The sequence below is a fragment of the Branchiostoma belcheri genome, unplaced genomic scaffold (genome assembly GCF_001625305.1).
Source record: "Branchiostoma belcheri isolate BF01 breed outbred unplaced genomic scaffold, Haploidv18h27 scaffold11, whole genome shotgun sequence".
NCBI lineage: Eukaryota > Metazoa > Chordata > Leptocardii > Amphioxiformes > Branchiostomatidae > Branchiostoma > Branchiostoma belcheri.
Window position 1 is genome coordinate 3,351,687 of NW_017802491.1, and position 27,367 is coordinate 3,379,053.

The 27,367-nt window shown below is 44.6% G+C and overlaps 5 protein-coding genes and 1 pseudogene across 5 annotated transcripts; 1 reads left to right on the forward strand and 5 right to left on the reverse strand.

Annotated features, from left to right (window-relative positions):
• Positions 1 to 589: 589 nt before the first annotated feature.
• On the reverse strand, positions 590 to 3,972 carry LOC109485140 (neuronal acetylcholine receptor subunit alpha-10-like). The gene is made up of 8 exons (XM_019788575.1): positions 3,678 to 3,972; positions 3,052 to 3,191; positions 2,738 to 2,782; positions 2,447 to 2,556; positions 2,052 to 2,190; positions 1,669 to 1,806; positions 1,297 to 1,558; positions 590 to 1,166 (listed from the first exon to the last, which is right to left on the reverse strand). Exons 1-8 carry the CDS (start codon positions 3,730 to 3,732, stop codon positions 718 to 720), a joined length of 1,338 nt encoding a protein of 445 aa, XP_019644134.1. The 5' UTR covers positions 3,733 to 3,972; the 3' UTR covers positions 590 to 717.
• Positions 3,973 to 3,990: 18 nt separating this feature from the next.
• On the reverse strand, positions 3,991 to 7,342 carry LOC109485473 (neuronal acetylcholine receptor subunit alpha-10-like). Its single transcript, XM_019789125.1, has 8 exons — positions 7,288 to 7,342; positions 6,795 to 6,934; positions 6,546 to 6,590; positions 6,273 to 6,382; positions 5,970 to 6,108; positions 5,594 to 5,731; positions 5,086 to 5,347; positions 3,991 to 4,854 (listed from the first exon to the last, which is right to left on the reverse strand). The coding sequence occupies exons 1-8, from the start codon at positions 7,340 to 7,342 to the stop codon at positions 4,394 to 4,396; spliced, it is 1,350 nt and encodes a 449-aa protein (XP_019644684.1). The 3' UTR covers positions 3,991 to 4,393.
• A 2,717-nt stretch (positions 7,343 to 10,059) lies between these two features.
• On the reverse strand, positions 10,060 to 12,998 carry LOC109482027 (neuronal acetylcholine receptor subunit alpha-10-like). Its single transcript, XM_019784680.1, has 8 exons — positions 12,944 to 12,998; positions 12,526 to 12,656; positions 12,146 to 12,190; positions 11,913 to 12,022; positions 11,534 to 11,672; positions 11,224 to 11,361; positions 10,836 to 11,097; positions 10,060 to 10,533 (listed from the first exon to the last, which is right to left on the reverse strand). The coding sequence occupies exons 1-8, from the start codon at positions 12,996 to 12,998 to the stop codon at positions 10,094 to 10,096; spliced, it is 1,320 nt and encodes a 439-aa protein (XP_019640239.1). The 3' UTR covers positions 10,060 to 10,093.
• A 1,257-nt stretch (positions 12,999 to 14,255) lies between these two features.
• On the reverse strand, positions 14,256 to 17,247 carry LOC109482035 (neuronal acetylcholine receptor subunit alpha-7-like). The gene is made up of 7 exons (XM_019784690.1): positions 17,237 to 17,247; positions 16,683 to 16,839; positions 16,265 to 16,309; positions 15,970 to 16,079; positions 15,742 to 15,880; positions 15,362 to 15,499; positions 14,256 to 15,125 (listed from the first exon to the last, which is right to left on the reverse strand). Exons 1-7 carry the CDS (start codon positions 17,245 to 17,247, stop codon positions 14,403 to 14,405), a joined length of 1,323 nt encoding a protein of 440 aa, XP_019640249.1. The 3' UTR covers positions 14,256 to 14,402.
• A 663-nt stretch (positions 17,248 to 17,910) lies between these two features.
• Positions 17,911 to 20,498, reverse strand: LOC109482046 (annotated as a pseudogene).
• A 2,751-nt stretch (positions 20,499 to 23,249) lies between these two features.
• On the forward strand, positions 23,250 to 26,990 carry LOC109485068 (neuronal acetylcholine receptor subunit alpha-10-like). Its single transcript, XM_019788499.1, has 8 exons — positions 23,250 to 23,348; positions 23,547 to 23,686; positions 23,956 to 24,000; positions 24,217 to 24,326; positions 24,915 to 25,053; positions 25,644 to 25,781; positions 25,945 to 26,206; positions 26,398 to 26,990. The coding sequence occupies exons 1-8, from the start codon at positions 23,297 to 23,299 to the stop codon at positions 26,919 to 26,921; spliced, it is 1,410 nt and encodes a 469-aa protein (XP_019644058.1). The 5' UTR covers positions 23,250 to 23,296; the 3' UTR covers positions 26,922 to 26,990.
• Positions 26,991 to 27,367: the final 377 nt, after the last annotated feature.

The window sequence follows — 27,367 nt, forward strand, 5'->3', positions numbered from 1 at the left end:
GGGGGGGGGGGGGGCGATTGGTAACTTTACGGCGTACGGGTAAACAGTAGAAGTAAGAATTCTCAGAGCTTCACACGCCACGGTTCCGGTACATTGTATAAAGGTATCAGATGTGAGGGGACATGGAATAAAGGTGTCACATGGAAGGGATTTACGTCGTTAAGCTCTACGTGATAAAGACCTTAAGATAATGATGCCCGTTGGTCACTGTCACTAAGCGGTACTTACGTCCCTGTCCTCGGTGCTGAAATGGACTCGCTTGGACGTTTTGTCTACAGGGCCTAAAGCACGAGGAGAAGACAACCATGTCACGGTCACTCGCATTTCCACACATTTAATCGTACATAGTCTAAACTTGCACACAGTGTTTTAGCATCTTTTGGGTACATTCCTACATGCTATTTTTTTTATTGTATCCACACGCTCAGCTCATATCTTACATTATCCTGATTACATAATATTCACAGCACATGTCAGTGATATTTCTGCAACCAAAACAGACAGCGTATATCAATCTAATTGTTTTTTTTACTTTACAAGTGACTAAGTTGATGACTCAAAAGATTTTTGAGAGCCTACTTCTTAGTTGTGTTAATTGTACAACCGTTGTCATTGATTACTGCATATCTGACAATTCCGTTGAAAGATTATCAGTTCTCATTCTCAGTTCCTAATCATAGAAAACTATACAGCCAAGTATTGGTGTAACTACAAGCCTTAACGGAGTAAGATAACACAAACGGTTATGGTCGCCAGGCCAACGGCACACATCAGAGCCCTGTCCAGCACAAGGGCCGCCATCTTCCACTCGTCCTGGTCCTCTTCTTCCTCTTTCTTCTCCCGGGCTTGGGCCGAGTATTCCCGGCTGTAGCGTGCGATCTCGCGCACAGACAGATCCAGTGACAGACTCGGCGCGTCCTTCTGTTGGATGGCTTCGAATTCCTGATCAGAAAAATCGTCGGCTCCCTCTTTGGCGGGGTGAACCACGTGCTTCTCCCCCGCGATGGTGTTCATACAGAAGAGGCGAGCCAGGTAGCGCAGCAGAAGCAGGCGGAGCCAGCGGGGCAGCGGGCGGGAGGGCGGGCTGCTGTAGGACAGGCGGATCACCACGATGGAGGCCAGGCACGAGAAGCCCACCAGCGCGATGGTGGCGGCGAAGAACTGGCCTGTGACGGGAATGTGAAATACATTATAAGACAGAAGAACTCTTAGAACATCAGCGTTCTGTCCTTTTTTTGTAAGCCGCTCTACAGACACCAAATGACAGAGAAATTCATGATTGATATGGGTGCTTACCAAGCTGAGGAGTAGTTGTGGAAGTTTTTGGCAGAGAGTCCGACAGAACTTGCAAGAAGACGACGAGAGCCAGCAGGATGGTCATGAAGAATCCCATCCGCTCGCCGCTGTCCGGGGGGATGTAGAACCCGAACACGTTCAGGATCATCAGGATGGCGCAGGGCACGACCATGTTGAACATGTAGAAGAAGGACCGACGCTCCAGTTGCATTTTAAGGAGGATGCTGACGTAGGGTTCGGGGCAACAGGTATAGATGGCAACCTGCATGTGAGTACGCGGTACTCCATGTCAGCAACACAAACAGCAAAAGATGAAGGTAGAATTTTACAATATTGAATCATGTACAATTTACGTACATTCTGTGTCGTTACCTTTCTTTCCATCGGTACCCCATTCAGGATCCATTCCTCGTTTGTGGTGAAGATGCCGCGGTCTGCAGTGGGGTTCACCAGGGAGATGTTCAGTTTGACGCCGGTGTAGACCCAAGACCCAAACTCCAGAATGCATTCCTGTAGAACAGTTCACGCGGCAAAATTAGATACAGAGCACATGTTGGCTGCCTTGTGGTGAAACTATCATACGCACCAAGCTGTCAATCATACGGAGGCATTGGATATCAAACTTTGACTGTTTAGGATCCATGGCGCCATTTCATTGTACATGGTTCACTCGTTTTCGTCCCATCCTATTCACGTCCAAACCTAAGGAGGGAAAATATTATCATATCTCGAATATTTCAGATATCCAGGTGTACCTGCTTGTCGAATGGAAACCTTGAAATATCCACTGGGCACGAGCTGGTAAAGATGGCGGGCTGGAGGTACGTCACTCGTCCTGCACTGGTCACCGTGACGTCAGTGATGGCGTCTATGATACCGTACGTCTCGGCTATGCTGTCATGACAAAAGAGAACCAAACTTTTACAGAGGACGTACTGGATTATATAGATAGTACTACAACGTAACTCGGGAGATTGGATCTAAGGGTAATGTCAGTATATAAAAACTACACGAAAAGCGTAAAAATTCTGTAATCTATGGAATATAACTTCATTGAAGAAACAGTAAAAGACATCCTGAAAGGCATGCTCCATCACCATGGTTTCATATTAAATATCCCGTCTTTGTCTACACAATCAGGTATACTCACTTGTTGTAGAGGAAGATGTCAGGCCTCCAAATGTCGGAGGAATGGATGGTTAAGGAGTCCACACCGCCGTGCTCTGAGGCGTTCCACATCAGGTACTCATCCACCCAGTACTGAACGTTAAGAATACAGATACATGTATCAGGTAATCGCTTTTGTCTACATAATGCAGCTTGTAAAACCAAAAACTGATAGAGTATGCATAATATACAGTTTAATCAACAAATGTGATTAAAAAGGTTGAACTGTAGCGGTCTTTGTTTTTAGTAATCAGAAGCTCTTTATGATACTCACCAGACGCAGCCACATGTTGATTCGGAATGTCTGCTCTTTTTCCGCCTGAAAAGGAGAAATTATGGACCTTGTGGTCAACACGGGACAACTCTGCATAAACTTTGGATATGTGCTTCAAACTACGGTGGTATGGTCATCGCGATAAACATATGTGCAGTATATGGGCGTTGCAATGGCTATCTTAGATCTCCACTTGCTAATTTAAAAGGGTAAAATACACCCTGTATGTACTGTTTATTCTTTACAAACATATCTGTGACGGTGCGGCCCAGATTGATGGATCCAATTTGATCAAAGGGGAATTTTTTTCTCACCAGTTCAATAATCTGCTTCAGTGAGATGTCGAAGTCCACATTTACAGCTGTAGACGCTGACTTGACCGGCCTCAAACTTTTGTCATAGTTGGACAAGAGGGACGACTTTAAGGCTATGGCCTCATCCTGGCTTATGGACCCTGAAAATACAAATTTAAGTTCCTTACGCTGTTGTTATGAAGGATAGAGGTGGCTAGGGCATTTCGTCTTTGTGTAAATTTCCCTTCCAGTGGCCAAGAAAAACGTCTGTATATTTGTTGTGAATGTAATATAAGCCACAGAGTAGAGTAGAGCGAGTCACTGTATAAACAGATGGTTTGAATAAATCTCTGATGCAGCGTATACATTCGCACACACTTCTTCATTGAAAGAAAAAGGAAGCCGTGGGCTGTTGACAATAATTTTGTTGAACACAGTCTTGGTATGTAATTTGCGACTAAAAACAGCTTTATTAGTATACAAGAAGCAGTGATTTGCACATGAATCTCATTAGCTACTGACATGGCAATGTACCAGGAGATTCAACATACGCGGAACACCGTACCAAGAAACCTCTTACACTCGTAATGCTTTATTCAGCGGATCCGGACAATAATTACATGGGGTCCAAACCAATGTGTACATACCTGGTATCCATGTGAAAAGTACCGTAAGGAGTAAAACGCCAAGAGAGGTCTCCATGCTGCCCGTGGTCGGTGGTTAGAGGTAAGGTGACCAACAAACCACACTGAACTAACGAATCGGATGACGGTGAAGCTATTCAGGCGTGTGACATATGATGCCGCTACATCGCAAGGCCATTGGCTTTTATTGAATAGCTGAATGGGGGAGCTGGAAGACAAGTACACCTTTTCTCTTTCACATGCCCTCTTTGGTCAATATCTTTGCGTCCCTATAAACCTTTCCGAAGGTGTTGGATTTCTCCATAATATTCGTCAGGACGTTAGAGAATGTGCCCGTCCGGGCGAGCTGTGTTGTACCGACGCCAGACTGACACCAGAGAGGGTCTGTACCTGTTACACCACAACACCGGCCGTTTTCATCCCAACCACAAATCATGTCAAACAGCCTGTTTGCTTGTTTTGTTTTATTGTTCCACATGAAATACTACCGCAATTACATACATCTTCTACTCTAATGTATTCCTTAAATTTTACTGAGGACTTTAAATTTGTTTAAAAAAAATCACACTCACGCTCGAACAGAATTGATATGGCACAGATGGCAGCAAGGACGACAAAATTAGATCAAAATCAAATCAAATATTCAATACTCGCTTCTTTGTCCATGAACACAAGGTATATAGTTCCTTATCTTGACGTCCACAACTGAGTCAGATGACCTAACGGAGTAGCACGACACAAACGATGATATTTGCCAGGCCAACGAGATACAAAAAGGCCCTGTCCAACACAAGGGCCGCCATCTTCCACTCGTCCTGGTCCTCTTCTTCCTCTTTCTTCTCCCGGGCTTGGGCCGAGTATTCTCGGCTGTAGCGTGTGATCTCGCGCACAGACAGGTCGAGCGAGACACTCAGCGCGTCCTTGGCTTTCTGCTGGCTGGTGTCGCTGTCGTAGTCCGTGAAGACGAGATTATCGACGCCCTCTTTGGCGGGGTGAACCACGTGCTTCTCCTCCGCGATGGTGTTCATGCAGAAGAGGCGAGCCAGGTAGCGCAGCAGAAGCAGGCGGAGCCAGCGGGGCAGCGGGCGGGAGGGCGGGCTGCTGTAGGACAGGCGGATCACCACGATGGAGGCCAGGCACGAGACGCCCACCAGCGCGATGGTGGCGGCAAAGAACTGGCCTGCAAAAGGATGGGATAGATCACTGTCATATATATATAACAACATCATTTATTGGTGTAAAGATACATTTGTACTATCATTGGACTTATCAAGAGCCTCCTATCTAGTTTCATAAGAATATAAGGGCCAGATGAGGAAAAGCCTGCAAGGCTATTATATCAGAATTTTCTTCATATCTGTGTGGACAGACGGATAAAATGGATGCGTTAACGATAGGCATTGATGCTTACCAAGCTGAGGAGTAGTTGTTGACGTTTTTGGCAGAGAATCCGACAAAACCTGGAGAAAGACGACGAGAGCCAGCAGGATGGTGATAAAGAATCCCAGCCGCTCGCCGCTGTCCGGGGGGATGTAGAAGCCGAACACGTTTAAAACCATCAGGATGATACAGGGGAGAACCATGTTGAACATGTAGAAGTAGGACCGACGTTCCAGTTGCAAGGTGAGGACGATCGTGACGTAAGGGTCGGGACAGCAGGGGTAGATGGTCACCTGTTGAATGTACGGAAGGTCACAAACTTATATCGAATGCCTAAGACTAGATGAACTGAGCACAGCACAATCGTACCCCTGAATCCTACATACATGTAACACCACAATACCACAACACAACACAATGCAACACATTACAAAATAGCGGCATCTAATACTAGTATCATAACACCACAAAAACAATACACAACAGTGACAACATAGTGCAGCACAAGACAGCACAAAACAATCGTTTCATGTTCTTACCAGTCTGGTCATGGGTACTCCATTCAGGATCCATTCCTCGTTCAGGGTAAATATGCCGCGGTCTGCAGTGGGATTCACCAGGGAGATGTTCACCTTGCCGCCATCATAGATCCAAGACCCAAACTCCAGGAGACATTCCTGAAAAAATGGTACATGTATCATGAAATGATACGTCTTGGTCATCGTTGTTGATTCTGTTAGAATAAACGAATGACAAACTTGAGATAGGCTCCATCTTTACGTTGGACTAATAATATCTATGCGGCACAATTCAGTGTAACGATAATAACGCACACATCTTTCCCGTTATGAAAGGTGCATATCATGCGGCCATGACACAACGCAGGTGTTGAGAAATCTTCTAAAATTTAGCTACCTGTTTGTCAAATGGGAACTTCGTGATGTCCACTAGGCACGCGCTGGTAAAGATGGCGGGCTGGAGGTATGACACCCGTCCGTCACTGGTCACGGTGACGTCCGTGATGGGCTCTATGGCACCGTACGTCTCGGCTATGCTGTTGGCATTGAAATGAAACATACAGGAAAACGAAGGGAACGATTAATTAGATCTATCTGGAGATTCAATTCAAATCTCATTACTGTAAACGGTAGAAAAGGAATACCAATACCTTTTTATATACACCAACTTTTTCATAACTTTAAAACTTTGTCTACTCACTTGTTGTAGAGGAAGATGTCAGGCCTCCAAATGTCGGAGGAATGGATGGTTAAGGAGTCCACACCGCCGTGCTCTGAGGCGTTCCACGTCAGGTACTCATCCACCCAGTACTGAACGTGAATTACACAGGTCATCAAATACTGCACCCATAGGTGTTACGGACACTACTACATTGTAGTAGTAGAACAATAAATGATGTCAAAGTTGGCCAGAAATTATATCATCAGCTTTGCACCCGTTTTAATCATTATGTGATGTACATATAATACTTACCAGTCGCAGCCAGATGTTGATTCGGAATGTCTGCTCTTTTTCCGCCTGACAAAAAGAAAAATCATCAACCACTTGCGTTAACATTTAATGTCTAATAGACCCTTCAAATTTTTTGATCCAACCGTTTATGTGTCAAACATAAACTATAAAGACAGCGTAGAACATATTAAAGTGATACAAGTGATACGCGTATGACGACTAGCCCCTGTCTATCGATGAAATTCCAGCAAAGGGATAGATTTTTCTCACCAGGTCAATAATCTGCTTCAGTGAGATGTCGAAGTCCACATTCACAGCTGTAGACGCTGACTTGACCGGCCGCAAACTTTTGTCATAGTTGGACAAGAGAGACGCCTTCAAGGCCACAGCCACATCTTGGCTGACCGACCCTGAAAATACATCACTGTGTTGATGTTGGGGATTTCTATTCATGTAATATTACGAAGGTCGTGGCCAGGGGGTCTTTGTCTTCTCCTTGTTGGGGAAGCCAGTTCGAACAATATTGCCAAGACGGACAAAAAACCTTTCATGGGACTGCAAAGGACAACGAGAAGGCACCCACATACTTGAGAAGCAGCGCTAGCAACGTTAACATGCTGGCAGGATCGGAACTCACTAAGCAAGCTAACGTCACCAGTTGAATTTATTCGATTCTAACCTTTGAGACTGATGATAGATCCTAGTCAACTAGAACACTTTGGAGTGTAATCATGGAATTGTTAACGTATTGATAGATACATACCTGGAATCCAGATAAAAAGCGTTATAAAAAGGAAAAAGCACAGAACGATCTTCATGCTGTCCGTACTGTGGAGAAGTGAGGAGGGAATGTATCCAGTGGAGGGTCTGATGACAGTGAGGCTATTCAGGAGTGTGACATTTGCTGTAATTTTAGCTCGTCCCCATAGCGATACGACGTAAGGTTAGATTTCCCTACATGGAATCCCTGAATGGGTCAGTCAAAAGACAGGTGTACCTTTTCGCGTGCGGTGACCCTTCAGTAGTTTCTATAGAAGCTGTGGCTAAGGATGAGATTTCTTAGTCACATTCGTCAGTACGTTTAATAATGTACCTGTCTGGGTTAGCATTGTGATACAAACTTAAGGCTGAGTCATGCTGACACAATGGCCGTTCTGTACTTCTCGACCGAGACCATTCCTTGATATCTTTACAGTGCATATTTACCACTAGATGGAACTGATTGCAGCTTACGTTGTGTAATACGATCGTAGTGTCTCCCTCGGCCCACTTCTTGTAACAACTAGTCAATGATATCGATTCCATTTAAAGCATCTCATACACGACAGTAAATTACAAGATAGATGCAAAAGGCGAAATGTCAGGCTTTATATTGCTTCAAACTCGTTCTCTCTTAAAGTTACAAAGCTAGAACGTCTTTTGAGACGAATTTTGTCCTTGATTTATGTAACTATAACTACACGTAATGCACCAAACAAACGTATGATAAAAATGTGTTGTCAACTGATTCTACCACTTTCTCGCCTGAGCCTGAGTTCATGACCCCACAGCATCAATGACCGCTCGGTGACTCAATTATAGGTGATCCCCAAGCAGATGTTGGGATGGCAAATGATGCCATGTAAAGAAATATTCACTCTCTTCTTCATCATATTGCATTTATGACGCGAAACATGAAGCACGCTTTCTATTCGTTCCTTTTTATTTCATTAACTTGTGCTAAAAAGAGCTAAAGAAAGCAGAGAAGAAATACATTATAGACCACGGTGTTTTGACAAACAACAAAATTTAAAACTTTGAAAAGGTCTCGGGTTCCTCGGCATGAATGGGCAGTGTTTTGTACACAGCCCGGCCGAAACATGACAGCAAACAAAAGTAAACAAGGTGACCCTGACATGACGTGGTACTGAATCATGACGCAACACAAATGCGGATGGATAGTCTCGATCGCAACCACCACTCGTCGTCGGTTTCTTCATTGATTATCGTTTGAATATCAACATTGGTTTGATGCTTGGATATTTTAAAGGGGAAGTCCAATACTTTCAGTTTTGGGGCCTTTCTACCCAAAATCCTATTTGTAAATGGTGATTTATTGGTTTCTGCCAACCCCGCACATATTTGCCGTGGTATCTGACCCGATCGATGTTTCGCGGCTAGCGCCAGATTGTCCGCTAGGCGGCGCTGCGACTGAATCTGTGACGTAAAAGGTTTCATTCTGCTACTAGCGTAAACAACAATGGCGGGCGTGCAACCCTTCCGATTTGAACCACAAACTGACAGTAGTGGCGACTCTGAGCCCGATCCAGGCGATGACAACGTTTGGGATGGCGGTGATGTGGAGACAGAGCGTTGGAGGTTGGGGAACCGGGACTGGTGCCGGTGTGGAAACGAAGACAATAGAAACTGCCTGGAAATGCCCTCTGTACGGGAGAGTGTTTGTTGTCACGACCTGCCAGAGCTGACAGACACTGAAAAGAACGTCGGTACAGAGACCACCCATGCATCAGAAACCACCCTGACTTCGATGTGATTCTGCACCCGGCAAACCTCCTAACTTTGCTGATTTTTCGGTGGGATCTGATCCGGCAGGGCGTGCAGGAGCCGGTCTCTAACATGTCAGTACCGCGGTTTGTTTACGTTGTAATTCACTCAACCCTTTGACGGATTTATTTATATCGACCGCCCATACGCCCAACAGAAAGGAATTGAGGTGGCAGAATACTACCTTTCCTGTTTTGTGGTTTATAACAACTTGTCAAAACAACACCTTTTTGTCTGCTAATTACAGTACATTTCTGTATGCGTTCTAATCTTTGACACATGTGTTAGTCGGATTTACATTTTCCCATAATAATTGTGCTCACAGCTAGTACAGTGGTCGTCACATTTTTGGTTCCATCTGGAATTGTAAGGCTTTGAAATCTGAGGTGCTATTTGTTTTAAATAAAGAAAACAGCTAGCTACATGCGTACTTCTGCCATACAGACTGAAAATTTCAACAGAATTCAATGACAACTAGAGTTCCACGAGCATCCAGGCTCGAAATGGTCTGAACACACCCGCCAGTGGACGCTCTTCTTGTGTACTAACTCCTTGATTTTCTCCGGCGTCAGTTTATTTACAAGATTGTTCCTCATGCTGACCAACCACCTGTGTAGCCTATCGTGGTCTTTTGGAAACTTGTGGAAGCTTACGCCGCGCTCCTTTGACGCAGGGCCATACCAACAGCCACAACTTGCACAACGCGGCATACTTGCAGCGAGCTATGTACTGGCAGACAGACTGAAATGGCGCGCGCTCCAAATCTGTTCCAATGAAACCTTTTACGTCACAGATTCAGTCGCAGCGCCGCCTAGCGGACAATCTGGCGCTAGCCGCGAAACATCGATCGGGTCAGATATCACCGCAAATATGTGCGGGGTTGGCAGAAACCAATAAATCACCATTTACAAATAGGATTTTGGGTAGAAAGGCCCCAAAACTGAAAGTATTGGACTTCCCCAGTACTAAAGACGTTATGGGTGGACCGTCAGTAGGGCCACTATCAAAGGTTTTCCTGCCATCAATTATTGGAGCAGAATCAGACAAACAATAATGCTTCCCAGGCCAGTGACAAACATCAGAGCCCTGTCCAGCACCAGAGCCGCCATCTTCCACTCGTCCTGGTCCTCTTCTTCTTGCTTTTTCTCCACATGCTGATGGCTGAAGTCCCGGATGTGACGGATGACCTCACAGAGATGGAGATCGTGCGTGGAAGAACGCGAGTTTCCCTCTTTGCTGTCTGTGTGGGCGAGAATTTCGACGTCTTCTTTGATGGGGGTAACCACGTGTTTCTCCTCCGCGATGGTGTTCATACAGAAGAGGCGAGCCAGGTAGCGCAGCAGAAGCAGGCGGAGCCAGCGGGGCAGCGGGCGGGAGGGCGGGCTGCTGTAGGACAGGCGGATCACCACGATGGAGGCCAGGCACGAGAAGCCCACCAGCGCGATGGTGGCGGCGAAGAACTGGCCTGCGACGGAACATACATCCATACCAATATCAAAATTATTTGCATTGACAATTCTAATGGTTAGCATCACTGAGCAGTAAGTACAACTGAAAGCATACAAAACATTTGCCTACGAGGAAACTGGTTAAAAATATGACTACGTTTTCCTAACCAATTTGTAATCCAATTTGAGCCCTACATGACGGCATCGTAAAGACTTTCGAATTACTAAGCTTGTTATACCAAAAGGTCATTGGAAGCTACAGAGCCTTATAAAATTTCATAAAAAAAGGAAATATTCCAGATTCTTGCGTTTAGCTCACCTAGTTGTGGAGTAGTTGTTGAGGTTGCCGGTAAAGAGCCTGACAAAACCTGCAGGAAAACGACAAGGGCCAGCAGGATGGTCATGGAGAATCCCAGCCGCTCGCCGCTGTCCGGGGGGATGTAGAAGCCGAACACGTTCAGAACCATCAGGATGATACAGGGGAGAACCATGTTGAATATATAGAAGAAGGACCGACGCTCGAGTTGCAGAGTGAAGAGGACACTGACGTAAGGATCGGGGCAGCATGTGTAGACGGCCACCTGTGAGGGATAACCATTAGATACTGGAATAAAATATATTTTAAGATTGAGATGTGAGTATGTTGGTATGTTGAGTATGTTAGAATTGAAATCTTTTTCTTGTGTTCAATAATCATTCCCTCTGACCTTCCTCTCCATTGGCGCTCCTCTCAGGATCCATTCCTCGCTCTTTGTGTAGGTACTCGTGTCCGCGCTGGACTTGATGAGGGAGATATTCAGCTGACTGCCGGTGTAGATCCAGGACCCAAACTCCAATACGCAGTTCTGAAGATATATGAACATTTTGGCGTTTTTCGTTTGATGAATCTGTGTCTTTTCCTCTTGAATATAGTATTACATATGACTTCTGTGTGCATTTGACCTGCTGTAAGAACTCGTCCTTCGACAAGACCCGAAAAAAGCGAAGACATGAAATTGTCAGCATACATCGTCTTACCTGCCGATCAAACGGGAACCTTGTAATGTCCACTGGGCATGCGCTGGTGAAGATGGCTGGTGTTAAGTACGACACCTGTCCCGTGTTGGTCACTGAGAGGTCCGTCACGGTTCCCAAGGCCCCATAGGTCTCCGCTATGCTGCAGTATGCAAAAAGGTAAATATATGACAGGGATTGGATTTCATGGTAATGTTAGTGGAAATCTCGTGACTGCAAAAATGCATACCTGAAAATGAGGAATCCCCACGATCCGCTGTTGATACCAGGCATGTATCGACTGGCACCGCCCCGCAGTTAAAACCACACATATAGACCAGTGACGATCAAGTTAATATGTATTGTCAGTAATTGCCGCAAGGGGACGCTACTTTCTACTCACTTGTTGTAGAGGAAGATGTCAGGCCTCCAAATGTCGGAGGAATGGATGGTTAAGGAGTCCACACCGCCGTGCTCTGAGGCGTTCCACGTCAGATACTCATCCACCCAGTACTGAACGTGAATAACGTACAGTTTATGGCAGTCAAAGGCGACGAAAGAACTACGAAAACCAATCTATTTTAAAGTTTGATGCAGCACATGAAATGCAGACATTACTAGTTGATCAGTACGTACCAGACGTAGCCAAAGGTTCATTCGAAATGCCTGCTCTTTCTCCGCCTACGAAAAAGAAATCATCAAGTAAACGAAGTTGCTCCGCCATATATAAAATGATCTTATCTGACCTAGCCTGGTTACCAAACCTATTATAGCTCCCGAGTCCTTGCGGAGAGGATGTAGGACAGGTTTGGTAACCAGGCTAGTCTGGCGCTGATCATTCAATCTATACGTGTACAAGAAATTGAAAGCCTTGGTTTCACAACATGAGGTTGCTAAACGCAGAAACCTCACAACCATGTATAAACCACAAGCACAGCCATAAGCTACAGTATAATCAAGTACGACATTGAACCTTTAAAAACCGTTCTTACCAGGTCGTTAAAAACCGTTCTTACCAGGTCGATGATCTGCTTGAGTGTGATGTCGAAGTCCACGTTTACCGGAGTGGACGCCGCCTTCACCGGCCGCGAGCTCTTGTCGTACCCGGCCAGGAGGGACGCCTTCAACGCCACAGCCGGCGCCAGACCTGCGGACCCTGGAAATACGCTCTTTTTTTGTACGCAATTTCTCAACTTTCAAGTTCTCATGTACTCAGCACTGAAGTGACAGTTCGTCAACTTTCGCAGGAAGCACAAAGAGAACACGACATTTGCCATACTTGCGCTGAACGAAAAACTAGACAACGCATTTTTCCATCGGAGTATATGCAATTTGACTCCTAGGTGGATGATATTGAACCTTTCTAACTTACTAGAAGTGATTGATACCAAGTCGAGATACTTATAATTAATGTCAACCCATGTTACTGTTTACCTGGTATCCCTGCAAAGAGTACCGTAAGGAGGAAAAAGCCCAGGACAACCACCATGTTCTCCACAGCGCTGGTGTGTGTGGTGCTGTGGCTATCAGCTACAAACGCTCGGGTTGGCAGAAGAATGTTGGACAGTGGGGCCATTCAGGTGTATGTTCTGCCATGCCGCAGGATCACAAGCGCCATTCTCTAATACTGAATTACCAGTTGACAAATGGACAACCTTCTGGTCGCTTACCTGTGAACCGCAGGCGAAGGACGTTACTTTGTACGCTTGAGGAGATAAGAATTTTTTATCACATCTACTACTTGTTAATGGGGCACAAACTTTTAAAGGAACTTTTAGCGCTTGTGTTACGCACATGTCCTCTGGTTTATCCACACATCAATTTGATATTATAAGGTTACATGTCAGAGACATTTTTAAGAAGAGCATTTGCATTCCAAGATACTGTTTGTTTTGTAGCTACGCTCCACATCTACGCTTGTCTGCAGTCAGCAGTAATCGAAGACTCCAGAAGTGGTCACCAGCAGCTGACAGAAGCTCTGCGGCACGTCAGAGATACCGTTCCAGGTCAGGGCGGTGAAATCTCCCGGCAACATTCTGACAGCACGCCTCCGACCTGGCGTCACATTATCCGACCATTGCCAACCACCCTGAGCCCAAAACACACAGACTTGGAGACAAACAACAACAATGCGGATAGGATGAGGGTCATTAATGATGTATTTCGCTGGATTAGCTTTGAAAGGAACGAAGTAGGACTTGATGTCCAGATATTGACAACTGGTTTATGGCTCTTAGTAACTCACGCATTTCAACGTATTTTCGCCGCATTTCCATGGAAAGCCCGCAGGGCTAGATTGACTGCTGAACGTCAAACAGGGCAGATATTTGTAGCACAAGACGCGGAAACTGCAGCACTTTCGTTTATGTTTTATTTTGTTTTTATTCACCGTAGACGTAGACGTATGAAACACAGTAAACTTCTGTTATAACTATTGCTGGCCAATCTTAAGGCACATTGGTGTCTCGAGATTGTACATACAGACATGAAGCTTATATGATATAGTGACTATTAAGTATATTCTGACACTAAGTATATTCTGATACTTGCATGCACAACATTACATACCTGAGATATCCTTGGTCAATTTTTCTAGGACCTGATAATAACGGTCACGATATACGCGTATTTCCATATTAGACACTGGTTAGTCAGTTTTCGTACCTGAGTAGCGTTAGCATTTGCTTTACATAAAACAAAGTTTACCTGATAATGAGATAAATATTTTGCAATCTGAATAAATAAAGGAGTTTCTACGTACGAAGCTTGAAGTGTGATTCGTAGTAAACTATCTTTGTGATAAAGTAGATGTCTCTAACCTGTCGATATCCCTAACGTGTTTTAATGAAGACTACCAGACCTATATTCTCAGTCATGTACTCCTCTCGACGACCTACTGCAGTAGGATTACACAAACAATAATGCTTCCCAGCCCAACGGCAAACATCAGAACCCTGTCCAGCACAAGAGCCACCATCTTCCACTCGTCCTGGTCCTCTTCTTCGGCTTTCTTCTCGTGCACGCTGTGAGCGAACCCCCGCATGTAGCGCGAAATCTCACGGAGAGACAGATCGAGCTCGAGAGTTGCTGAGTTCTTCTGTTCAAACGCCTCGTCATCGTCAATTAGGATGGCAGGGTTGTCGACGCCCTCTAGGCCTTTGGCGGGATGAACCACTTGTTTCTCTTCCGCCATGGTGCCCATACAGAAAAGGCGAGCCAGGTAGCGCAGCAGAAGCAGGCGGAGCCAGCGGGGCAGCGGGCGGGAGGGCGGGCTGCTGTAGGACAGGCGGATCACCACGATGGAGGCCAGGCACGAGAAGCCCACCAGCCCGATGGTGGCGGCGAAGAACTGACCCAGCTGAGGAGTCGTTGTTGACGTTTTTGGCAGAGAATCTGACAAAACCTGCAGGAAGACGACGAGAGCCAGCAGGATGGTCATGGAGAATCCCAGCCGCTCGCCGCTGTCCGGGGGGATGTAGAACCCGAACACGTTCAGTACCATCAGGACAATACAGGGCAGAACCATGTTGAACATGTAGAAGTAAGACCGACGTTCAAGTTGCAGTTTGACGATGATGGAGACGTAAGGCTCGGGACAGCAGGGGTAGATGGCCACCTATGTTGGGTTAATGAGCAGTTAGACGGAGACATAGTGTGGTCATTGTAAGGATTCAACTTTGAAGCACACCAACAGTACTAACAGTTACTAGTATATTAGCGACCATTTCGTGTGCTTCAGACGATTTATTTTCCGTACCATAAGGATGATACACGGAAAATGCAAGAAATGAAACTACATTGCTGTATTTCATGATGCGATACAACACGTCATAGAAGTAGTTAAGTACATACCCGCCTTTCCATTGGCACTGCATTGAGGATCCATTCTTCGTTCTTGGTGAAGACTGCACGGTCCGCGTAGGGGTTGACTAGGGACAGGTTTAGATGGGAGCCCGTGTAGATCCACGACCCAAACTCCAGCTCACATTCCTGTAAAATATGGTAAATGTCCCGCACATTCCAACCTTACTAAAACGCGATGAATGAAGCAAAGGAATAACAACTAATGAATGATAAAAGCATATCATAAGTATAAACAAAAACAGACTTCAATTTATAAAGACAAGTTTTGCAAACTAGTAGAGAAAACAAAATCCAGAACATGCGTTTGGGAAATACGGAATTAAGTGCAATATTGTACATCGTGTGAAATTGCTTCTACACTCACTCACCTGCTTGTCAAATGGAAATTTCTCAATTTGCACTGGGCATGAGCTGGTAAAGATGGCGGGCTGTAGGTACGTCACTCGTCCTGCGCTGGTCACGGTGACGTCAGTGATGGTGGGTACGACACCGTACGTCTCGGCTATGCTGAGGTTTCAAATAGAACACGCTTATCAAAAACAAGAAAGGCAAAAGAAAATAACGCATCTGACTGTAGACAGAAAGAAGCAACTCACTTGTTGTAGAGGAAGATATCAGGCCTCCAAACGTCGGATGAGTGGATGGTTAGATATTCTACCCCGTCATGCTCTGAAGCGTTCCACGTCAGGAACTCATCGTCCCAGTACTGTGTGTATTGGGTAGCAGAAAGATTGTGTCAAGGATTATCCACCTATCAATTTTGTCATCAGTTCATATCCGATCCTACAGAGTAGAGGTATACTTGCATTTTGACATAAACAAAACATGATTGATGTAAACAAACACATTTTGTCGATGTAGAAAACAAGTGGAAATAAGAACCACACCCACCAGTCGCAGCCAGACGTTGAGTCGAAATGTTTGCTCCTTTTCAGCCTGGAAATAATGTGAAATTGTACCTTATATGGGTAATCCTAAGGACAAAGTGACACGATAGTAACTTGACAAAATATGTTTGCTTATCTGCAGGTAGGGAAAGGTAGGGATGATTGGTTTAGTGCGGATGTCGTTAACCTTAATGAGAAGTTTACATAAACAACCCAGGTTGAGCTGAAAGCAAAACACACCGACCCATGCCTGCATTCTCGCGACATATGGTGATCCCGATAGAGAATAGACTCCTTATTTACTTCATGTCCTACAGGTGCTAATCTTCATACATCCATACATAAAAAAAACTAGACAAACACAGCGTCAGAGATCTTTAGCACGAAGCAAGACACCACTTTACCCATTCAATACCTCTTACCAGGTCGATGATCTGTCTCAGGGAGAAGTCGAAGTCCACATTTACAGCTGTAGACGCTGACTTGACCGGCCTCAAACTTTTGTCATAGTTGGACAAGAGAGACGACTTTAGGTCAATGGCCGCCTCCTGGCCAAGGGAGTCTGAAAATGCACCATTGCTTTAAGTTTAACACGCAATACGTATCTACACCTTATCGTAAATCTAGTCATCTAGGTAGTGTTGTAGGATCAGCAGTCATGCAAATTGCACACATAAAGCACCATAATTGTTGATTCAAGCTGACGCATCTGATACTAATGTTTGAACTGCACGTAAAGATAGCAATCGAATTAACGAAATGGACAAAAATTACGGAAGTACTAATCATCAATATACGGCCAAAATATTATGCGATTAAATTTAGAATGTATCCAGCTTGCTTGTACCTATTGTGAGGCTTCTGCCATGTTTACTATAGAAATTCAATAATTTGGTCCCAAATAAGCCCGCATGCAGTAGTTTCGCAATAATGGTGCTATAACTGTATATAAATCACTTTGAACATGAAGACTTACCAGGTATCCATGAGGAAAATGTCACGAAGACGAAGAAGCCCAACGTGACTCTCATGTCGCTGTCTGCAGTATGACTGAGTGACGGGAGGGTGTGTACGCGTAGTGTACAGGAGGATTGAGTAAGACAGTAAGTTATTCAGCCAGCTGATATATGATGCCTCTGTGTGTCAGGGTCGGTAAACGTCTCTAGGATCGCTGAGGGTTAGCGTGTGGACAGAATATGCATACAGGCTAAACATCGGCAACGGCGTTAGTAGAAACGTATTATAAAGGGCGGATAGAATGTCTCATTTGTCATCATCCCGGACAATAGTTGTCAGCATGGCTTACGGTGACCGGGGTGGGGTGATGTGGATGGTTGGAAGTCACCATCAGAGGCCTGTTATAGTCAATTCAGATCTGTTTTACCGACGTTGACTAATACTAAATCTGATTGTAACATTGCAGAGAGCTGATAGACTCGAGATGGTAACATTTTAATAGACCTTTAATGTAGTCAAAGACGACGTTCCATTGCAGGTCCGAGCAAAGATTCCTAATTACCCTGACAATATTGGACCCTTGTTGGGGTCAGAGGGTAACATCACTCCCACATAATGTGTCACTTATACCCTGAAAAGCAAGCAAGTGTACGTTACAACGTTTAGTATCAAACTTTTATTCTTCGGCATTTTCTGCACATCTCGCAAAGACGTACATGTATTGAAAGTTCTCTAAGCAGGCCCTGTATGTATCATAATGACTAGTATGCAACCTTCCCCAAATACTAAATATACCTGATAACACAGTTTGATATATATGTCTGCATTATATGTATAAATGTAATATCTAGGGCACATAGGGTGCATGTGCAACAACTACATTAAGCACCACTCTACACTGGAAACGTTTCACAACTCTACACTGGAGACGTCTCACAACCGTGGAGTCCTAATGTAAAAAGGTTACACAGACGATGAAAGCTGAGAGGCCCACGGCAAACATCAGAGCCCTGTCCAGCACCAGAGCCGCCATCTTCCACTCGTCCTGGTCCTCTTCTTCTTCTTTCTTCTCGCTTGCCCGGTGAGAGAATTCCCGGATGTGGCGCGAAATCTCACTGAGAGGCAGTGAGAGCACTGTTAAGTTGTTACAACATGTTTGACTGATTCGTCGTCTAAATCACGTATGGCGGGGTTATCGACGCCTTCTTTCGTCGAGTGATCCAAGTATAAGTGTTTCTCCTCCGCGATGGTGTTCATGCAGAAGAGGCGAGCCAGGTAGCGCAGCAGAAGCAGGCGGAGCCAGCGGGGCAGCGGGCGGGAGGGCGGGCTGCTGTAGGACAGGCGGATCACCACGATGGAGGCCAGGCACGAGAAGCCCACCAGCGCGATGGTGGCGGCGAAGAACTGGCCTGGAAGGAGGAAACGCAACATGAGCATAATATTCTAATATGATTTGAATTAGCAATGCGTCTTGAATTGTAAATAAACATTAGTTGTTCTCACCCAGTTGCGGAACAGTTGTCGAAGTTTTGGGCAGAGAGCTGGCTAACACCTGCAGGAAGACGACGAGAGCCAGCAGGATGGTCATGAAGAATCCCAGCCTCTCGCCGCTGTCCGGAGGGATGTAGAAGCCAAGTACGTTTAAAACCATCAGGATGATACAGGGGAGAACCATGTTGAACATGTAGAAGAAGGACCGACGCTCCAGTTGGACGGTAAGGACGGCAGTGGTGAAGGGCTCCGGGCAGCAGGGGTAGAGGGCCACCTGCTGGGTTGATGGGTGATAAATTGAAACTGTATGCTACATTATAGTTGGTTACAATACTACCAAACAGTGTGCTCATCTGTTCTACGTTAAAACTTGACGAAAGTCCACTATCATGATAGAAATATGACACATATCGTGATATTCAATGAAGTGCATATAATACCCATACCCGTCTTTCCATTGGCACTCCTTTCAGAATCCATTCTTCGTTCTTGGTGAAAACCCTACGGTCCGCATAGGGGTTGACTAGGGACAGGTTCAGTTTGCTGCTTGCGTACATCCACGACCCGAATTCCAGCTCACATTCCTGCAAGGCACCGGGATTCTCACAACAGATGGACTTTCTCGAGCTATTAAATCACTATGAATGGAAAGATTTTTCTCACACCCACTTGAAACCTGTCAGAAAACTCAACAACGTCCACTTACCTGCTTGTCGAACGGAAATCTTTCAATCCCCACTGGGCACGCGCTGGTAAAGATGGCGGGCTGTAGGTACGTCACCCGTCCGTCACTGGTTACGGTGACGTCAGTGACGGGCTCTATGGCACCGTACGTCTCGGCTATGCTGTTGGTTTCAAATAAAGAATACTACTGTTTAAAAAAAATTAAAGTAAGTTATAAAGAAGGTAAAAGTAAAGCAAAACCGTTGAACATGTGCCTAATCTGTTACGCCATTTTGTTAAAGTTGTGTCTCATTTCTATTCAACTCACTTGTTGTAAAGAAAGATGTCAGGTCTCCAAATGTCCGCAGAATGGATAGTTAAGGTGTCCACTCCGTCGTGCTCTGAGGCGTTCCACGTCAGGTACTCATCCTCCCAGTACTGTAGGTTAGAGACAACATGTGAAAAATGGCGTCAACACTTTCACAACCTGTAGACTGAATGTATATTGCCATCACATAGTATAAGCACTAACATTTTGCCAATGATTTAGAAATTTGAAAATGTGTTGATAAGGTAATAGACCACACTCACCAAGCGCAGCCAGACGTTAAGCCGAAATGTTTGCTCTTTTTCTGCCTGGAAAATATTGTCATAGTTGTAGATTTCTATAGAGTTATAGTCATAAAAACGTAATGAAACACAAACTACTAAGCACAAAGCAACACGGTCAGTTCAGTCCTTACCAGTTCAATGATCTGTCTGAGGGAGATGTCGAAGTCCACATTCACAGCTGTAGACGCTGACTTGACCGGCCGCAAACTTTTGTCATAGTTGTACAGGAGAGACGCCTTCAAGGCCATTGCCGTCTTTTGGGCGGCGGAATCTGAAAATGATAAAGTGACGTCTTAAGCTGTCAATGTCTATGCAGAAAAAGACAATGTTGAGTTAGTCTATCAATAGTGGGAAACTTTGTCCAGGTTCAATATTTTGTCATTTATACAATGAAATAGAATAAGTAGTAATCCACAGACATACATGTACATGTATTTGTCGTAGGATACAGTACACATACCGGGGATCCATGTATAGAGCGTTGTGAGGAGGAAAATGTTCAGCGCGATCTTCATGCCGATGGCTGCAGTACTTCCGGATATGAATAGCTATCTGAGGTCCGTGTACTGTAGGATATTAGATAAGACGGTAAGACTGGTGATGCACTACAAAAATGTATGTTATGTTATGTTACCGACACTTGACTTCCACACAAAATCTAAGGATTACTTTGTGGACTAAAACGGAATAGTAACCCCGTAACAACTCACGTTGATGGCTAACATTTTCTGTTTTGTTTGTCACTCCGAAAAGTTTAAATTTCTTCAAAAAGAGAAATACCGAGGAACAAAATGGGGTTACTTACATTCCGTTTCCCGTTCGACCTACCCTGGCAGTCCGTAGATCCTCTCTGGACAGGAGGGATAGTGGAGCCCGTATGAGCGTTGACTATGAGAAGCTGAAGCTTAAACCATTCCCAACAAACGTCCAATACCGAAAATAGAAGAGTTAATAGATAAAGAAGGACATGCCCGCATCGCTTCTGTGATAGTCGACGTCACTAGACGTTTTTATCAGATGTTGATGACAGGATCCTGTCGTCGAAAGTTAGCATGCCAGACTTCATTTGGTCATTTCAGGCTTACTGTTAAGCCCTTCTGGCTTAGAAACAGTTCGGTATGTTTACAGAAGATGGTTGACAGGGGTCTTCAAGGAATCTGGAGACTTCATTGATGACATGTCTATCGTCAGTATAATGGCTGGAAAGATCACCATGTTCGTTTGGATTGAGTGCTTAACCGTCTGGAGAAAGTACAGAGCTGATGACTAGGCTGTCAACATGTCGTGTAAGGATTCCCTAAAGCAGTGTATGCCATTTGTCAAACCGCGTTTCTATCAATACAAAGTGGCAACAATTCAAGCCACTTTTACACGCACTATGTAAAACATTTTCTTTTGTGGGATAACTGATGACTGCTACTTTTTACGTGTTCTCTTCGTCTTTGTCATACATTGTACTAGTTACAGTTGTTGAGCAATAAAGTTGATTCGACTTGATTTGATTCTCACTCGAGGTTGCGAACACGCGTCGCAAATATACTGAACACAGAGAATATAACACATGAAGATTTACAAATTGATTTCTCAAGTGATTTTCAAGGTTTTCACCTTTTTGGATCATTTTTATCGCCGCGTAAGAACCCTAGCTAGCGCTTTCCAGCGTGCGCGCGGGAGGTACTGAGGTTTGCGTCACATCATTTCCTAAAAATAGAATTTGTTCTGTCGGTCATCTCCGCTAAATACGTCTGCGACACACATTTGAAATCTATCAGGGTGTATTATTCTAGGTTTGTAAATATTTGTCACCGTGTAAGGCATGTTGTCCTGGCAACGAGAAACAGCCTTTTTTTAGATCAATGGCTCGTGTGTACCGCTTTTGTTCATACTGTTTACAGAGTATTACATGATGGCAAGTACAGATCTGGACTATCTCTTGTTTGTACCATCAGTATAAAATGTCGATCTATATGTGACAATTAAATATATTCCATAAATCTATACTATATTTGAGTTGTATTTAGATATGAGAGTAAAACCTCTCACTTGAGAGTGAATAGATCCTATTATGTACACAATGAAGTGGAAACATGACCATCAACAAAAAATAGACGTACCTTACGGTTCATTTAACATCAATTGACGCTTATATACTACAGAGGATAAGGAGGCGATTGCTCTTATGAAATGTTGTAAAAGTCTGTAATCCTAATGTGTTAGGTTGGTGACAAGTTAAAATTCAATCGAATGAAAGTGTTGTCCGCCTATCGTAGGCTGTCAACACTAATCCTGCTTATAAATAAACGAGGATCTTCAATCTTGATCCTTAGCCTGTACCGCTTTTCTAAACATTAGGATGTTGACCAGACCAGGAATTTATCGGAAAACTGAAACATGTTCTATACATTACTCGGTGTTTCGACAAAGTGCTCACAGTACGTTAGTCTCAATGAGCTCGAGCGCTGTCGCTAACTAGGATTGAAAATGTTTACAGGGAATTTGCCTAATCAACCGTGAAGTTTACAAAACACAATTTCGGTAACATTGCACGCCTCAGTTCATCTGAATCGGCGGCTTGGTTTGAGAGGAGCGAAGGAAGTTGTCAGGGAAGTGAACTCAAGTAAATGCCACAAAAAGTTTTCTTTCGCCACCTTTGGACTAAAACCGTACGTTTTATGAGTTCCTTATCTTTTAAAAAGCGAGGTGCTCTCTGGCCAACCCATGTCGACACACACAGATATGCTGACATGTGTAAACATCTCACGTGGAAAAGGCAAGAAGGGTTTTTGTGTGGCAATAGTGTCGCTGTACGGGGGAGGAGAGTGTACTGTTGATTTTAGGATATCACTTCATTCTGTTCTTTACATATGCTGGTTTGATTGCCACGGCAAAGCTGACTGACAAGGAAGATGATGTAAGCCATACAGCTATATAAACAGTATCATGTGGTCAATGGGGGCAAGGACCTTATGCAATCAGTTGTTTCTTGGCTAAGAGCGCCCGTTTTGGAACTTAAGGGTATGTACTTGTCACATAACTGACATTCAATATGATAAAACATAGAACATAAACTTGACGTGGAAATGACATTACGTATAATGATTGGTTATGCTAAGTTATAGCGAGAGACAGAATTGAGCTCTCGTATAAGCATTGAGGAGTAAGTGACGTAAAACAGAGTAATTTGTTGTGACCGCCCCCATGTAACTCAAGTACGGACCACATTTACCTAACCCCGCGGGAGCCCTCCGCATTTTAGTGACGTCGCGGACGGGACCAGGCTGCGAAGTTGGAGTGTCCAACAAAACTGTCCAATATGAGGACCAGTGTGGCCATAATTGTTCTGGCAACACTGATAATTGTGCCAGGTAAACTTCGTGAATTAGTTTTCAGTTTTACCTCCTTATTTACTTCTTACACGCCTTCTTACGTACTTCTTATGTGCAGCTGTGATGCAAAGAAGATGCACAGACGCACACCCTTCGTTTAGACTATACATGAAAACTGTTTATGAAAAAAAGATATATGTAGATGTCATATTGCGACTAACAATGTGACGTTTACAGAAATTCGATGTCAGCAAGTTGCGGAGGCCCTGAAGACCCACTTGCTGACAGGGTATGACAAGTACCTCCGCCCGGTGACCAACTCAAGCCAGAAGATCGACGTCACTTTTGGCGTGGGCCTGCGGCAAATCATCGACTTGGTAAGTAGAACCTGCTCAAGGCTGCGGCGTTCAACGAAAATGGCTTCACTGAATACGTGAATGGAAAGCAACAAGGCTACAGACATGTATCTCGCAATGAGTAATGGTTGAAAGTTGATACGACTCGACTCGTGTTTTAGTACGAGCCGTCGTACTGTTTGACAAAATGACAACATGCACACTGGATGTTCGATCTAAGTCTAATTAACTAAGCTAAAAATCTCAATCTCAAATACATAGCTGATGGTTGCCTCTCTCTATCCGTACAGAAAGAGAAAGAGCAAACGTTCCGAATCAACGTCTGGCTACGATTGGTATGTATAATATTTACTATACAACATCTTGTCTGAGACATCTTCGTTCTAATGAAGTTGTAATGATAAACAAAAAGATATGTGACTGCGAATACATTACCATTTTTCTCGTCTTCCTTGATTTAGAAATTTAACTTTAGTACGCTGAATACTCGTCACTGCTTTTGTAGTAAATTGTTCGCGACTTACTCGAAAGTTGTGTCCGTATTTTGTCAGTTCTGGACAGACTACCTGCTGCAGTGGAACGCTTCCGACTGGGGCGGTGTGACTTCAATAACCGTACATTCCTCCGAAATCTGGCGACCGGACGTATTCCTCTATAACAAGTACGTCCTCCCATCTATACATTACCTTGCACATTTAGAATCTGTCGGTGTGATATTAAAGCATTCCAGCGTGAACGATAGAGACGTAGCCTTGGTTTCTTTAATCCAATGTGCAGTTACCATTCCATAAATCCGACTACCAAAGGCCTTGTTTCTAGTCGTGTGTAGTTTGAATATTTGTCGCCTGCCTAAGTTCTTAATACAAGTTTTACTTTTTGGAGCAGTGATATCGATAAAAAGAAGTTTCTCGTAGCTACTTTACAAAAGCTCTCTTATACTTTTAGATCGTTTCACGCGTTCGTGTTTTATATTTACCATGTTGATCCTGACCATGCTGAAGTACGATGAAGTGTTCTTCCTTTTCACTTTATGATATTATCAGTACCTGTGGCGCATTATTTGAAGATCACACTTTGTATTATATTATTGCATCCACCCGAAGAAGTTACTTACACCTGTTCCCTCATCCGGCTTCCACCGGTTTTGGGTGGACGTTGAAAACAAGTCAACATATTGAACACATTAGATACAGATCGTATTCAAGCTACGTGTTGCTGATACTGTGTACACATTGTGGTTATCCAACAGTATTGGTGATTCCTACGGCAATGTAGAAGAGATCACCAGCATTACTGTCCAAAGCACCGGGTCAATCTCCTACTACCAGCCTGGCATCTTCGAAAGCGCATGTCCGGTTCATGTCGGGAGCTTCCCGTTTGACACACAGGTGGGGATTTTTGCTTTGGTTTGTTTATATCACAGTTCGTGATATACTTGTATTATCCCGTACATTCTTATACTATAGTTGAAGAGGTGTAATTTGACCATTTCTGTAATTCAGAAGATCAGAAGGCTCCGGGCTCACTTTTTTGGTTAGGATTAATTCGAAATCTGTCATTTGTAACATCCGACGTAGAAGATGTTCCTCCCAGTCCCCAGTACAATTGTGAACCCTGTGGTCACGTTACAGTATACAAAGTCTTTGTTTTTCTAGTGTTATGTGTAAACAAATTTCAGGGGTGAATGGAAATGTATATGTTGCCATTGTGAGCGACTGTTTAAAAGGGAGGTAGGGAATGGCATAGATGAGAATTGTGGGGTACGGTCTAGCGCACATGTTGATATGAAGAAATGTCCTCCAATTTCGATCATAGTCTCATAGATCAAACAATATACTAGAACATAGTTTCACGTAAAAGCCATGAAGGGAGAATCTTTGAGGAAAAGTCTAAGCTATTGCGCTGTAGATAGTTTTAGTTGATGATGTTTTATGACACATTTTCATGACCTGTGGACCATGCCAATCTTGACCATCAGGAATGTGAGTTGGAGTTCGGGTCGTGGATTTACCACGGCTTCGTTCTGGACTTCCACAACAGCGCCAACGAGTCTGACCAGTCAAGTTACATCCCAAATGAGGAGTTCGTGCTCACAAGCTCCCCGCTCAGAAAAAAGGTAGGACTGCGCTGTATTGTTATAAACCGCTATCCGATTACATGGCAAATGACTATGCACGATCTGCACTATGTTACTTTGGACGCTTTCTGTAGAGTCTTATGCACGTGGAAGAAGCTGTTATTTAACCAAGCTGCTTCTTTGTTATCCTTTATTACACCAGGTTGGCTACTACTCCTGCTGTCCCGAACCGTACCCTTCAATGGTGATCAACTTCTACTTGCAAAGGCGGTCCTTCTTCTACATCTTCAACATGGTTCTCCCCTGTATCATCCTGATGGTACTGAACTGGTTCGGGTTCTACATCCCCCCGGACAGCGGCGAGCGGCTGGGATTCTTCATGACCATCCTGCTGGCTCTCGTCGTCTTCCTGCAGGTTCTGGCAGACATCTTGCCCAAAACCTCGCAGACCACTCCACTGCTGGGTGAGTGTCGTGCATCTGATTTGATTTTTTTTTCTGAAACAGGGTGGATCTGTTCTTTGAACCGCAATCTGACATAATGGAACTGATTTCATGCTAAGGAGGACTTATGTATTTCGTAAAAATAATGTACAGAAGTGAGAAGATATATGCTGTGTTCAATAACTTGATTCTACAATTACATTCGTCCACAGGAGTGTTCTTCGCTGCCACCATCGGACTGGTCGGCTTCTCGTGCCTGGTCTCCATCGTCATCATCCGCCTGTCCTGTAACAGCCCGCCGACCCGCCCCGTGCCCCGCTGGGTGCATGTGGTCCTCCTGCACGGCCTGGCTCGCCTCTTCTGCATGACCAGCATCTACAATGAAGACAACATGGTCAAAGTCAGCCCCACCGGTGGAGTGGCAGCAGACGACCTTGTAGTCGAGAGGGTGGTAAGCAACGGCCATGTCGTCAACGGAGATGTGGACAGCCCATACCCCACCAGGGTCACCAACGGGCGCCGAGAGTCCGTCAACGACCAGTCGGTCCTCACCGTCCTTCGCGGTCTCAACGCGCAAGTCACCAAACACTTCAACACTCTCGGGGAGAAGGCGACCGAGGAGGGGCACCAGGACGACTGGAAGATGGTGGCTCTTGTCCTGGACAGGTTTTTCCTTTGGGTGGTGGGTGCAGGAACGATTGCCGTCATAGTTTGTCTGTTCTTTGTCAGATACTAAATATATCCGGGGAATCCCAGTGGCCAGTCACGACGTCACAATGAACAAGCTACTATATCTCATCTGGAAAGCTAGATGGGACAGAACGTCAGATATGTCAGCGTGTAACACGTTTAATCGCTCGTTTAAGGGGCAATATGTAAGATAAAGGACAATATAGAAAGTAGATAATTAACTAATTAGCTCACTCCAGGAGACCCACCCACGGGACAGGATTTTGTTGTCTACACTGGGGCGGTCTATCTAGTGTAAACTATATCCTTGTGCAGCTTGTTTTTGCAGTTGGCACAGCACCAGAAAAACGAAATCACGAAATAGTGGTGCGAATATTGGAAAATATTGTTCTACATAATATTTGTAACTCTTCGACCAAAAACGTTACATAATGTACCCTTAAGAGCATTATAACCTGTTGTTCTTCTCTGGTGCAGTGGGCTTTGCTAGGG

Coding starts and splice junctions, on each gene's coding strand:
- LOC109485140 (XM_019788575.1), bottom strand. CDS start 3,732: ATGGAGACCTCTCTTGGCGTTTTACTCCTTACGGTACTTTTCACATGG. Junction 1,807..2,051: donor GGTTTCCATTCGACAAGCAG/GTACACCTGGAT, acceptor ACTGTTCTACAG/GAATGCATTCTGGAGTTTGG. Junction 1,167..1,296: donor CACAACTACTCCTCAGCTTG/GTAAGCACCCAT, acceptor TTCCCGTCACAG/GCCAGTTCTTCGCCGCCACC.
- LOC109485473 (XM_019789125.1), bottom strand. CDS start 7,342: ATGAAGATCGTTCTGTGCTTTTTCCTTTTTATAACGCTTTTTATCTGG. Junction 6,109..6,272: donor GACATCTTCCTCTACAACAA/GTGAGTAGACAA, acceptor CAATGCCAACAG/CATAGCCGAGACGTACGGTG. Junction 5,732..5,969: donor AGTTCCCATTTGACAAACAG/GTAGCTAAATTT, acceptor CCATTTTTTCAG/GAATGTCTCCTGGAGTTTGG.
- LOC109482027 (XM_019784680.1), bottom strand. CDS start 12,998: ATGGTGGTTGTCCTGGGCTTTTTCCTCCTTACGGTACTCTTTGCAGGG. Junction 12,191..12,525: donor TCAAGCAGATCATCGACCTG/GTAAGAACGGTT, acceptor TCTTTTTCGTAG/GCGGAGAAAGAGCAGGCATT. Junction 11,673..11,912: donor GACATCTTCCTCTACAACAA/GTGAGTAGAAAG, acceptor TGCATACTGCAG/CATAGCGGAGACCTATGGGG.
- LOC109482035 (XM_019784690.1), bottom strand. Junction 16,310..16,682: donor TGAGACAGATCATCGACCTG/GTAAGAGGTATT, acceptor CATTATTTCCAG/GCTGAAAAGGAGCAAACATT. Junction 15,881..15,969: donor GATATCTTCCTCTACAACAA/GTGAGTTGCTTC, acceptor TTGAAACCTCAG/CATAGCCGAGACGTACGGTG.
- LOC109485068 (XM_019788499.1), top strand. CDS start 23,297: ATGAGGACCAGTGTGGCCATAATTGTTCTGGCAACACTGATAATTGTG. Junction 24,327..24,914: donor GACGTATTCCTCTATAACAA/GTACGTCCTCCC, acceptor GTTATCCAACAG/TATTGGTGATTCCTACGGCA. Junction 25,054..25,643: donor GCTTCCCGTTTGACACACAG/GTGGGGATTTTT, acceptor CTTGACCATCAG/GAATGTGAGTTGGAGTTCGG.